This window comes from Amyelois transitella, chromosome 12 (assembly GCF_032362555.1).
Source record: "Amyelois transitella isolate CPQ chromosome 12, ilAmyTran1.1, whole genome shotgun sequence".
NCBI classification, from domain to species: domain Eukaryota; kingdom Metazoa; phylum Arthropoda; class Insecta; order Lepidoptera; family Pyralidae; genus Amyelois; species Amyelois transitella.
Window position 1 is genome coordinate 364498 of NC_083515.1, and position 14837 is coordinate 379334.

The 14837-nt window shown below is 33.9% G+C and overlaps 1 protein-coding gene across 1 annotated transcript in view; it reads right to left on the reverse strand.

The window, feature by feature from the left end:
* LOC106142361 (ETS-related transcription factor Elf-3) overlaps window positions 1-14383 on the reverse strand; it is a 34998-nt gene extending 20615 nt beyond the window's left edge. The window contains exon 1 of the mRNA XM_013344094.2: window positions 13436-14383. Coding sequence (XP_013199548.2) covers window positions 13436-14334 — 899 coding nt within the window. The 5' untranslated portion in view covers window positions 14335-14383. The remainder of the gene's footprint in view (window positions 1-13435) is intronic.
* Between the last annotated feature and the right edge of the window lie 454 nt (window positions 14384-14837).

Consider the following 14837-nt stretch of genomic DNA (forward strand, 5'->3'; position numbering starts at 1 on the left):
GTTACTATGAAAAATCAGTGTTTTGCGGAAAAACCGCGTGCAATACTCAACTTTGAGTCCACGCCGCGTGGCTAACGGTATGCAACATAACTGCAGGTCGGTAATTGGCGTATATTTATTTCCTGTTACATCATCGTAAACAATAATAATTAATTTTAATTTAAGTAGTTTTTATTCTATAAATGTAATTCTAGTAACATCAGATCGATTTTATAATTATGAAAATATTTCCGTGTTACCGTTTTATATTAAAGTTATAACTGATATTATCAGAAAATAGTACCTTCTTATTGAATTAAGCTTTGTCATATTTTTTATAGCATATAAAAAAATATAAGCTGAAGTAAAAAGATTAAATCATAAATACTTACACATAAATGTAACGATAGCAATATATAATATCAATATATAATTATTATTTTTTTAACTCTAAGAAAAATTAAAATATAGTTTTTTTTTCAAATTCATGTCGTTAATTGTTTATTATAAAGAAAAAAAAAATATAAAAAAAAGAACTAAAATCTTAATTTCGAATCAAGATTTGTTTACTGCCAGTGACACTATAGTTTCACATATATATATATGTGTGAGTGGCTTGATAGTGTCTCGTGTGTATGAAGTGAGCGTGTAGGCGTACTGGCAGCGGGGCTTCCCACCGTGCAAACTTTATATTACTCATTCGATTTCTACTTTAATCAACATGGATACCCAAATTTATTTTTTATTCGTGTTATCATGTTAGTGTCATTCCCCAGCATCATGTTTATGTGTTTTACCGTATTGCGTTTTTGTTTTAAATGTCTAATTTATTTAGGCAAATAAAATGATTAACTCTTATCCATGCTTTATATAGAGCTAAATATTTTTTGCATACTATTTATTATTGAAATACTATTAGATACTATTAGATAGCATTTTGTCATTATATTTTGATAATATTTTTAAAACTTATTTTCCAAATTAAATTTTCACACTAGCAAAAATCACCAAGGCAGAACAGAACTACTCAAAAAGGAAAAAATAGTAAATCTTAATTTTGAATAGTATAAGTAACAGGTAACGAATTATAAATTATACCACGGCCGTAACCAGTGAATGGTTAGATTTAACGACGTAGGGATTTCCAAATATCTTTCCTCAGCATAACCTTAGCCAAGAACTTTTGTAAATTCCCCCACAAACAAAACCCCAGGCTAAGACAAGTTTAACAATATAACATTTCTTGGAGCACATAAATGTGTGGTTTCTCATAGAATTGTTTTTGTTTCTATAACTATAAAGCGTATAGATCTGCGATGGACAACAAGGTCAGAACCAAACTGTTGGTTTTATAGCTAGGCCTTACGTCATCCAGCAATGATGAAGACTGTTTGTTGAGACACGTTCTTACTGCTATTGTTAGCGCGAATAGATAATACAGGCAGGGTTAGTTGATATAGAATGATCAGTACTAAAATGAAGTGCAGTGTGGTTCCCGGCACCACTAAAAAAAAAGAATAGGACCACTCCCTCTCATTTCCATGGATGTCGTAAAGGCGACTAAGGGATAGGCTTATAAACTTGAGATTCTTCTTTTAGCCGATGGGCTAGCAAATGGCTAAATGACAGAATTGAGATTCAAACAAACAGCTGAACGTGGCCTATCAGTCTTTTTAAGACTGTTGGATCTGTCTTCCCCGCATGGGATATAGACGTGAATATATGTATGTTTGTAAAATAAACAAAGATGTTATCTTTGTTATGCGCAAAAATAGATGATATTTACGCCTTTAAGAATAGTAGGTATATATGAATATCAATGCGAGAGATAATTTAAACATAGAACTAAGTTCACTTAAAGCGTTAGTGCAGTAGTAGCATGCGCGGGGGCAGGCCCAATAGATATATGTATATCGTTTAAATTAAATATAATCATGAACACAATTGTTGTAACCAGCCACGTTATTCATGGATATATACAAATACATACCAAACAATCAGTTGTCACTAGAAAGTACCTACGTAGAAGTTAATATAAATGCAAAATGTACCACAAGAGCTTGTTAATAAATTAATTATAATGAAATGAAATAATAATCACCTATTCAAGAAACTACTCTAAAACAATCTATGATACTTCATAACCTGGGCGAAGATCAAACTTAGTATACATATTGTGACTCCGATTCCGAAATTAAAAAAAAAAACACAGACAGTCGTTGACCTAAATACCAGGAAGTGCACAAAATTGTGACAATAATGTTGGATATGGAGGGAAATTAGCAAGAGCGTTTCATTCACAAACCTAGTTGAAACTAAACGCGAGGGAAAACAAAAGATAGCTAAGAAAAATCGCACAAAAGACGCTCCGGTACCCGGATGGAGGGCTTACTAATCAATATAATAGAGCCACTATGTGCAAAAAATGTATACCTATATACCCGCATAGTTTACACGCGAATTTCGCCCTTATCCCTTATAAATAAGGCACGTGTACGTACACGAGGCCGCCCTAGTTATAAATAGATTTTCACGAAAAAGAAATGTTACAGCGACTTGGTGCAAGCTCTGCGCAGAGTAATGATTTTTTTCAGAGAGAGCATTTTTTTTCTTCTATCATAATTAACATCTCAGCTCAAATGTCTTGTTAATAACTTTTGTTCGCTTTTTAAAAAAAGTATCAAATGTAATAAAAAAAACTTACCACAGCATTATTTCGTTGTAATCACGTAATATAATATACCATTGTTGACAAGAAATTAATAATAGTAGTTAATTAATTTTAATACGTTATTCGTTATCAGTCTGTTTCCAATATTTTATGCAGTAGAGGCAGTGTATATAATAATAATTGTGTGTGGATTTGAACACGCCGTAAAGAAATTAATAAATTTGAGATAGTATGACAAAAATTCTTGACTATATTTATGCTGGTACAAATGTGTTTCCTAATTATAATAATGTTATCATTGCTGCAGTTATCTCACTTTAGAACATAAGGTACCAAAGGGGCTCTTCATGTTGGCTTCGGCCCCATGAACACCTCCCAAATGACCGGGTCCCTATGACCCGTGCACATTTTATATGTACCAACATAATAATATCAATTCATGTAATTCTATTAGTACCCATGATAAAGTACATTTGACATGGTTGTAAAATAAACCGCGTTTATGCGTGTGTGTATGCGCACGAGTGTACGGTATTAATTAGCGTTTCTCAAATATTATTAACACTACTAATTGGACTTCACAAACAAGTGACTTATCGTCCAATAGCCGCGAAGGACGCAGTGTACCTACGATTGTTGACTTGGATTCCAATAGTATTTTAATTGTAATTTTCAGTAAAAATATTTGCTAATGTCATTATTGCTCCGCAGTCAAAGCAATGGAGGTCTGTAGTATTTGGAAGAAAAGTACAGATTTCTTTATACATCAAGTTTATATGTAATATCGTTTTTATTATTAAAGAATCATAGATAATTTTAATTATTATACGTACATATTTTTCCCAATAAACGAAATTATAGTAAAATTGTAATATCTGAAACTCCAAACAAAAATTTATGTAATATATAATATAAACAACAAAAAAAAATTTTTTTCTACAAAAAAATTTGAATAAATAAAAAGCGGGCTCTGTCCAAAACTAATCGCGTTCTAATTTCTCTGGACCACACTCACAGGCGCAATTAAGTCGCGTACACGAGCTGTCGGGGGGCAGGAGGGTGGTAGGGGGGTGTTGGTGGGGGAAAAAATGCGTGGAAAGGGAGAAAGAAAAACGCGAAAAGCGGAAACAAGTTCCTGCGACACGTGACTGGAAGCTTCCCGGGAGCGTTGCCATGACAACCGGCCGGGTATTGCATCTTTTTTGCGAGGCTCGTTCTATCGTTGTTTTTGGCGATAGTCTAGTTTTGCTGTATGTGGACCAGTTGTGATGGGTAGTAAAATTTTTTTTATGAATTAATTGGTAGTTTTAATACTTATATATTCTGTGAATTCTAAGTATATGCACATAATACATACACAAGTTAATTTTACTATAATTTATAAACGATTTTTTTAAGATAAATAATATAATGTTTTAAGTTATTTTAATTTTATTTATTTATTAGTTAGTTGAATCATAAAAAGCGCAGTTAAATATGGTGCTTATTGAAAAATACTTACATTTAATTATTATTAATGTAAAAATCATCTATGTTAAAGAGAACTACAAACTTGTTGTGAAATTAGCCTAAATTATTAATATAAAATAAAGTGTTAATTTAAAACCTTATCAATGGAATAAGAGGTATATTCTTAACTTTAAATAGTACCAGTTTCTACGCCTTTTTACAAAACACCAACACTACAAACATCAAAAGATCTTGCCATCCCTGGAAACGGGGTTAGAGAGGCAGGCAATTAAATAGGGTGAAGAAATAACTTTATGTATTTAAGAATAAGAATTAACTCTTAAAGAAAAATGTTTCGCAGAATAAACAAGTTTGGCTCCACGTGTATCCCGAAGGAGTCGGAAGAATCGGCCTTGAGGGTGCGTAGCAACCGCGGATCATAGAAAAAAATTAGATGTGTTTATTTTCTTAATTGACATTGACTTTTTTGATATAATGTTTTGAATATCAATCAGTCATCAAGATAAATAAACATTTTTGATAAAGACGAGTATCAATTTTTATATCTCGCTCAATTGATAAGCATTGCCATTCAACGTGGCACTGCTGCCATCTTTCTGGGCACTACCTCGGGATTTGGATCTGCCGGGACTCGAATTTTTTAAGTAAGTGTTAGTTTTATATTTAAGTGTATTTGTAGGTCTATATTTTAGTTAGAACTATTTATATTCATTTAGTTTTATTTATAAAACTGAACAAGTTTTATTAATTTTATTTATGATGGAAAATTAAATATCTTAATAATCTCAGGGTTGAATTATGTCTGTGGAATTAAACGAAATACTACTTTTTCATAAATTTTCTACTAAAACATATCTCAACTTTTTTAAAAACACCATGTCAAATATTCAAAATTCTAAAATAAATTATATATACCTCGAAGTAAGTTTGAGACTTGTCTTACAAAGTAGTCGTTATGTTGAGTGCATAAGATTCAGGTTTTAATTAAATCGTAGTTAAAGTAATTTTTTACAATTAAACTAATTGGGAAAACTAAAATTAAGTTTTTACCATTTGGGAGTCGAATGCACGTGTTTACGGCATATCCCCTTTATTCCATGATCTCAGATGCGTAGCAACCCCGGAAGAAAGAAAAAATCTATACTAGTACGGTGCAAGGGCGGGGGCGCCCTAGTTGGTCCCGCACAGCCTCTATAACTATATATATAACATTATATATCACTCTATAGAAAAACTGATAATATATTTCTCAGCAGAGTTGAATTAAAACTTTAGTAGTCGTACTTTTTTATCTGTTGCCGAGTGTGAAGTCCAAATTTTATAGTATTTCTACTACTTTGAAGAGTTTAGTTCGGTACTTATTATTTCTCAAATTCAAATTTTTTTATTCATTATTATGGGACACTTAATAATTGTCATATCTTTTGGTTTCACAACATTCTTATCTTGGTTTTGAAGTAAGATATTGAAACTGTTTCAAATAGAAAAAGGACACATACATACATACATACATATAGTCACGTCTATATCCCTTGCGGGGTAGACAGAGCCAACAATCTTTAAAAGACTGAATGGCCACGTTCAGCTATTTGGCTTAATGATAGAATTGAGATTCAAATAGTGACAGGTTGCTAGCCCATCGCCTAAAGAAGAATCCCAAGTTTGTAAGCCTATCCCTTAGTCGCCTTTTACGACATCCATGGGAAAGAGATGGAGTGGTCCTATTCTTTTTTGTATTCGTGCCGGGAACCACACGGCACTAGAAAAAGGACATAATAGAGATTTATTATTAAATTCACTAATAATATATAGACATAATGATATACCTAAGCGCTCTCTTATATATGCCATATTTTTTGGTGCAGTGTAACTTTTTTTCAACAGGGACTATTTATTTATTAAAAATTTTTTTGCACAAAAAATGTACTAAAGGCGGACTTAATGCCGTTTGGCATTCTCTACCAGTCAACCAGCTGACCAAACAGAAAAAACTTTAAGTTGGTGGTGCGATAAAGTGCACATACATACTGCAAAATACATACATTACAAAAAAATGCATAAATACATATACATATGATATATAATATACATTATAAATACTTTTACATACATAAAATATCAAATTAGGATTTAATCCGTAAAATTTATTTCAACACCAGATTTTTTTTTATTTAAAAAACTAACTCGTATAAAATTGGTTATTTAAGATCTGGCATGAGTTAATGAATTGTCGCAAAAAAACATACAGACAGAAGGGTATTTTCGATATAAATACTCACGATGTCTATTATTCTAAGCAAAAAATACGAGGTCACACAAAAAGTGTATTATGGGTCGAGTAAAAACTTACAATAATTCATAATCGAGATTACTGAAACTATGCTCATGATATAATATTATAAAGCTGCAGAGTTTGTTTGTTTGAACGCGCTAATCGCTAAGGAACTACTGGTTCGAATTGAAAAATTTATTTTTGCGTTGAATAGACCATTTATCGAGGAAGGCTTTAGGCTATATAACATCACACTGCAACTATAAGGAGCAAAGAAATAACGGAAAATATGAAAAAACGGGGAAAATTATGCATCCTTGAGGGCTTCAATGATGACCAATATAACTATTCCACGCGGACGAAGTCGCGGGCACAGCTAGTAATTCATAATCGAGATTACTGAAACTATGCTCATGATATATGACGAGTTGTATTTGGATAAAAAAAAAAGAATTTAGAAAGTGTTTCTCTTGTGGTCTTTATCAGAACAAGATGTTGTGAATAATTTAAAGGGCATGCCTGACACAACCTTAGCAACAATCTCTCTCTACCATATGTTATAATATAATATAAACATAACATTATAATCACGTCCGTATACGCTGCGAGGTAGACAGAGCCAACAATCATCAAAAGACTGAAAGGCCACGGTCAGCTGTTTGGCTTAATGATACAATTGAGATTCATATAAAGTGACAGGTAGCTAGCCTGTCACCTAGTGAAGAATCCCAAGTACATAAGCCTACCTCTTACTTGCCTTTTACGAAATCCATGGGAAACAGATGGAGTGGTCTTATTCTTATTTCTATTTGTTGCCAGGAACTACACGGCACCAATACAAAAAAAATAGGTAACAGGTTACAATATTGTAACAGAAATCCAATAAATCGTGAACATTATCCAAAATTAATTAATAATCAATGACCTGTATAATAGCTTCCACCAAATGTGCCCAGAAACTGGGCAGACCCTACCTTGCAAAACTTGTTTACATTTAAACAGCAAAAAAAAAACTTAATTGATCTTAAGAGTAACCAGTTTTCTTGGAATATATAATCAACCGGACTTGCCCGCATTTTTGGCGTTACATATATTAATTTCAAGTCATATGTTTTATTTATTTAGATGTTTACTCTTCAAAAACTTGTAAACTATCATTACACTAGACTCAATGACGAAACTAGGTTTATCTTGAATTGGTAATAAGATCAATTTATATAACTATCACCTGTTTAGAAAATATATCTAACAGAATATGACTAGAGAATATAAGGACTAAAAATCTATGAAAATACTCGTTAGTGCCAGGCAGACAGCTGACTTTAAATACATACATACATATGGTCACGTCTATACCCCTTGCGGGGTAGACAGAGCCAACAGTCTTGAAAAGACTGAATGGCCACATTCAGCTATTTGGCCTAATGATAGAATTGAGATTCAAATAGTGACAGGTTGCTAGCACATCGCCTAAAAAAGAATCCCAAGTTGGTAAGCCTATCCCAGTCGCCTTTTACGACATCCGTGGGAAAGAGATGGTGTGGTCCTATTATTTTTTGTATTGGTGCCGGGAACCACACGGCACCACTCAAATACATAACCACATCTATCCAGTACATTTTTATATTGTGAAGTTTCACAAACAATTAGCGATCTCCAAGTCGAACTGGGAGACCAAGGATGTAGTATTAATGAGTAACCGAATCACCCTAGCAAACTTTCCATATCATCTACGAAGAAGAATCTATAACATAATACAGGCATTGGTAACACAGAAGCAGCCAGCAAGGTACTTAATGATACAGAACCGGTTCCGTTGGCGACTTGTGATAAAAACTGCAAAAGCAAACAGGTATGATTTGCTGAATGATCAATATGGATGCTCACTCAGTCTTTAAGGTCATTGAGGGCATCTGGTGTGACCCTTTATGTTTTTAATGTTTTGTTTCATTTATTCTTTGTTATTCCATTTGTAATATTTGACAGAATATGTCTGGATGGATTGGGGTTTCTTAAATTTGTATTAAAACTTTGTTGTTGTTATGTTTCTTGTACAAATATCTAGTTTTAATTTACCCAATGCAGTAGAAGTGATATGTGACTAAATATGAGATCATTTGTATAAAAAGAGAGATAGAATCACAAATTGATTCATATTTTGTGCAAAGAAATAAGAAGTAGAGGTACATATTTAAACACATAATAACAGACGAAACTTTGATTAAAATAAAGTCATACAATTTAAAGGTATACAAACAGACACACCTACTAAAAATCTTGAACTTGTGTCTGAGATAATCAATGATATCAAACCTTGCCCCAATGAAGATAAGACTCAAGTTGATGTTCAAGTTGGAACGTACCAACGCAAGGTCACAGACGAAACTGTAAAGGCAAGGTTAAGGTGATAAAAACTCTAGAGTAAGGTTTATGGTCTAAAGAGTATCGTCATAGTCATTAGCATACACGATAACTTTGGGTTTTGAGCAGGAAACTGAGCAATTGATGTAATCTTTTGTTTACGTTTTTGGTATGAACCAAATGACTACAGTAAGTTCAAAAATACTCAGGGAATTATCACTGAAGATATTTTTTTTTGACGCTTAATAAACAAATAAATAAGTATATCACAACGTGGATGAAAATGGAAGAAGCCTATGTCCAAGAGTGGACAAGAAATGGTTGAAAATCATGATGCCGGGTATCGAGCGTTCAGAGGTTCAAAACCACTGCTTTTAACGACCTGATGAAGGAAATCTTTCAAATGTTAGAAGCACGTGCCTCCGTCACGTTTTCATTATTTTTACATGAGTTATGGTCCCATTGATGTCTCACGTGAGCAAAACTAAAAGAGAATAAATCATTGTTGATGGCATATCGATATGATTGTCAGTTGTTTATTATTATTGTCTTTTATTAGGTATTTGAGTGCGATTGACCTAAATCTGACTGATGGTAAGCAAGATGGGGTTTAAGGTGGTGCACGCAACAATAAAGTCTGGATTGCACTTTGCACTAAATCCTAATAAACAGACTGTCAAATCCTCTAATAAACAAAATTTATGTTGCATTTCTTATTTTGCTAAAGTTATATTAGAATCTTTCTACATTATTTAGCTTTTTCTTTTCAAATCAAATCAATTTTATTTGATTAAAAATATGATTGGTTAGTATATCATTTATTAAATTATTGATGTTTGGCGAGGGTGGAAACCTTAAAGACTCTTTTTCGATGTCCTTCATTTTAATCTGATTTGATAATTTAAATTATTATGCAAAGTTATTAAAATTTTCATAGCTCGATTTCCACGTCATAAAAGATATTAATTGATAAATTGCAATAAGTAGAGTCCATGCCAATTTTTTTCGTAACTACACTATTTTAAGGCTTTTGGTTTTGTCCGTATCGATATTTTTTCTATCAGATAAATTCTATGTGCCTCTTTATTTGATACTAGTGTTCAATAAATAAAATTAATAAAAATCCTAGTTTTATCATGTTTGTATTCTTATTGTGTTATATATTTACTTTTCAATCAGTTACCACAGTACCGTGTGGTTCTTGGCACTTTTGAATCGAACCACACTATATCTTTCCCATGGATATCGTAAAAGGCAACTAAGGTAGGCCAATAAACTTCATAAAATGGAATACTTCTTGTAGGCGATGGACTTGCAATCTGTCACTATTTGAATCTCTATTTTACCATTAAGCCATACAGCTGATCGCGGCATTTAAGTCTTTTCAAGACTGTTGGCTATGTCTACCCCGCACGTTATATAGACATGTAAGTATGTATAAATTTAATCATAATACTTAAGATAACAGAATTTATTGCCAACACATTTTTGTATTTAATATATGGTGTAGAATATGTATTCAATGGTGTTTTCTAAGTTAATGATGCAATCAATGCACTTTGCCTTCAGACGACAATTATGTTCATTGTTGCAGGAGCAGACAACAGGACGAAGAAAAACACGCGATAATTTACAGATACAATTGGTATTAGGACTTAAATCCAGACGGGCTATTCGCAATGTAATTTTTTTTTAATTCCAATATTGCAAAGCATTTGTCTTCTATGAAGATGAAGATGTTATATGCCTTTTCAAGAGATAACCATTTTTATAAGCTTGGGATTTTCTTACTTCAGCGAAGTCAACCACACTTTTCAAAAACCTACACACACACACACAGATATTTTAAACTTTTAAGGAGAAGATAAAGCCAGTGGACACAGAATACACCACTTTTTTCGGAATTTAAAGATAAAAGATTTAATGTAGTATTATTTTGCGGGATAGGAATAGAAATTTCAATTTTTATAACGATTTCTGTGGTTTACATTCCATAAAGACTTTTTGGATATGCGCATTAGGTTTCTAAACTGTTTGCCGCTAATAACACACACGTTAAGACACTTTTGTGTAGACAGAGTGAATAGTCAGAAGACTTAAATGCTTATTGCATAATTTATGGAATAACTTAATTTTTTTTTAAGGGATGCTTGAATTAGTGTTTGTTCGGTTTAAAACAAATAGTTTTTTAATAGAGATACTGGCTGTACGAAAACAAATTCAGTACTTTTTAAAACACATACTTATGTAACTTCGTACGTGAGTTTGTCTGTAACAATTGTTGTAATTCTTGTAAGAGTAACGTAGGTCATGGAAGGAAAATCAACATATTTCCTTCAAACACAGATGACAATCAAAATTACAGTTATTTCCTTCATAAAAATTGTAATGCATGCAAATTAATTGCAAATATACATATGTTATGTGCCGTGTTGTTCCCGGCACCAATACAAAAAAGAACAGGACCACTCCATCTCGTTCCCATGGATTTTGTAAAAGGCGACTAAGGGAGAGGCTTATAAACTTGAGATTCTTCTTTAAGGCGAAGGGCTAGCAACCTGTCGCTATTTGAATCTCATTCTATCATTAAGCCAAATAGCTCAATGTGGCCTATCAGTCTTTTCAAGACTGTTGGCTTTGTCTACCCAGCAAGGGATATAGACGTGAATATATGTTTATGTTTAATTGCAAATATATGTTATATTTTGCATTAGTCTTTTTTATTTAATTCTGCCAACCGTTTTCAACCATAGCATTTCGTTTGTGAAAATCAAAGCCGAGTTTATTAATGGATGGTCGTATTTGTCAAAATTTAACGCCAATATTGCCAGTTCTAAGACCTTAAAACTTAAGAGACCATTGCTACATCAATCATTCCCTATTTTTATAAGAAATCTATAGTCTCTTAGGTCAAGTTAAGTCCAATAGACGCGGGGACTTTAGACTTTATGGATCATGTATTCAAATGATCTTCAGATAAAACAAGCAAGGTATTATTATTACTCGTTATCCGCTAATTACGTTGGCATCCTTGAAGATAATCAGGCGGGTCCAGGCGGTGCTGTAACGATTCACAATCGATATAATTGCGGCAGGCGACTAATGGCCGATCGCTGTATCGATGCTGTGTTTAATCTGATTTTAATAATCTTTAATTTGCCTGTTCTGTTTTTAATTATTTCGTTTCTATCAATCACAGTTGTTATTATTAAATATTACAAAGTCTAAAGTGAATTTGTTTGAAACTATGTGCTTGCTGTATCTTTTGTTTTTCTTGAAATTTCGTTTACGTTATGAGGAGTATTAAAATAAGATGACATCAGTACCTTATTATTTTGGAAAAAAGATATGGCATATTTATCATTTTATTTTATTTATTTATTGGCGTATTCTGTGGCATTCTTTCAATGAACTAAATACGAATGCAATTAAGGGTTAAACTCTTAAAAAGATTTTGGAACTTACTCGTATTTTTATAGTTTACAATATTAAGATAAAAACACAGTTGTTCTCATCAAATGCCCTGGGCTTTTGTAGTAGTTAAATTTACAGTTTTAATTTCAGTTAATTAATAAGTTATTCGCTCCAAGTCTTCCCGAATAACTTATTAATTAACTGAAATTAAAACTGTAAATTTAACTACTACAAAGAAGACTTGGAGCGAAATAAAACGCGAAGCTCAAGACCGAGCGGGATGGCGACGCACTGTGGATGCCCTCTGCCCCAGCTAGGGGACATAGGACCTTAAGTCAAGTAAGTCAATAAGTTATTAGACAATGTACCTGCGTAGTCTTATAAGTTAATCACTCTCACTAATTGTTATCGTAATAATTGTTATTGTTACCTGTTTTGGTAATTTATCCTAGGCTTTATTGTTACTATGTTTAGCTTCACATCTATACTAATATTATAAAGCTGAAGAGTTTGTTCGTTTGTTTGAACGCGCTTATCTCAGGAACTACTGGTTCAAATTGTAAAATTAATTTTTCGTTGAATAGACCATTTATCGAGGAAGGCTTTAGGCTATATAACATCACGCTGCAACTATAAGGAGGAAAGAAGTAATGGAAAATGTGAAAAAACGGGGCAAATTATTCATCCTTGAGGGCTTCAATGATGCCCAAAACAACTGTTCTACACGGGCACAGCTAGTAATTCTATAAGGTGACTATAAAAATGGATATCATAATTATTGACATGTAACTAGGCCGTTGGCTATTTAGAGGAATACTCAAGGCTCAACTCCATATTATCGATGATGTTTACGTTTAACGTATGACCACTAACAAAAGCAGTTACTTCAAATGTGTCTTATAGTAAAATAGCTTATTGTCTGCGAGTGCTCCTACACGTGCCTGAGACGTGATAAATAAATGTATGAGCTATATACACGATGAGATGTCTACGAATGGACCGGTCACGATGTCTCTTTTTTGCTCACACCCAAGGTCTTGTTTGTTGTTAAATAATTTTCTTGGTTGTAAAAACACTACATCTGATGAGGCAGCATTGAATGCAGAGTTTGCGAATGAATATTGAGAATCAAATTTCAGTTGCATTTTTCGATGAAAACTTCATAAGATTTCAAAAAGGTTTTGATACATTTATTTTATGTTTATTATGTTGTTAATAAACTAAAATTTGATTGAAATTACTATAACACAAAAATAAATAAAACTTACCTGAATTTTCCCAAAGAGTGGTCCTCCCATTTGATGATAGATGGACAGTAATCGGGGTCCAACAGGAGATTCCTCAAGAATTCGGGGACTGACACGCTGCGCGGGCGCTTGCAGACTTTCCTGCCACTGCCCTTCGGCCGGCCCGGGGGTCGCTTGAAGTGTTTACGTTTGTCGTCTTCATCTAAAGATCTATCACTCCCATATCCAGGTGAAGCTGTATCTGATCCAGGGAAAGCGTCTTCAGCATCGTCGCTGGAATCACAAGCGGCTAATAACAAGTTTCCATCATTAGGTCTGTAGTCGGATGGGAATCTGTTCTTGTGGTCCAATGAATCTAAGTCGAGGACTTGTACCGCTTCAGAATTTTGGTACTGTTCCCCCTCGGCATATCTGAACAGTGATGATTCTCTCATCATTTCCTCGTTCAGACGAATCTGTAGTTTGTTGTAAACTTCATCGGCGATTTGCCGGCTTTTCATCGGATCGACGCTGGGTGTCATCATTTTCTGCATTATCTCTTCAATCTTCAGTCCTCTGAGCACGATGCCGGGGATCCTGAAGTTGTCGAAGGGAACGTCGTACTCACTGATGCCCGCGAACTGCACGGTCTCGATCAGCCAGGAGATGGTGTCATTGTGGTTCCACTCGACAACCACTTTGTACCTCCAGTCGTCACGGTTCCACTCCCTGTGGCTGACCAAGTTGTGGTAGACATTCGTTGCATTCTCGATCTCTGGTTCGGCGTACGCGTCGTAGGTTGGGGTCGAGTAATAATTACCGTAGATGAAGGTTCCTTTTTTGAAAACTTCGAAGTCGGCGAGCCGGACGGGTTCGGGCGACGTCGAGGAGAGATACATATCGCACATGTTCTGTTCGTAGGCGCGCGGGTGGTCTATCATGGCGGCGTGCGAACCGGCCGGGGTCTCGCGGCGGAATGACGTTGGCCAGCAACACCCGCCTTATGACTATCAAGCGAAGAGATAAACATTACAGCCCGCGCCTAGTTTGTTTACAAGATGCGTTCGGTACTGTAATACGAATAGTTTATCAGGCGGTGTCGATGCAGCGATGTGATTCGAGTGTGATATAGGTCAATTTTAGCAGTGTACCTTTCGGGATTGAGTAGTTTTAGCTAGCTAGCTAGCTTTGTTTAGTCTATATTGGATTTATTTATTGTTGACACGAACAATGTTAGTGTTTTCGCAATTTTGGCGAGAATTATTTGATAATTGGACATTATTGTATTGAAATTCAATAAATATGTGTGTTATTCTAATAAAAAATAAAACGAGGCCTTTTTGTTAAATTTTTGAATAAGTATAATTTGTTTTCTAGGAAAATAAAAATTTGTACTGTTTATGAAGTTTTTAAGTAAATTAAGTTAGGTACTTAAGTTCTTAGA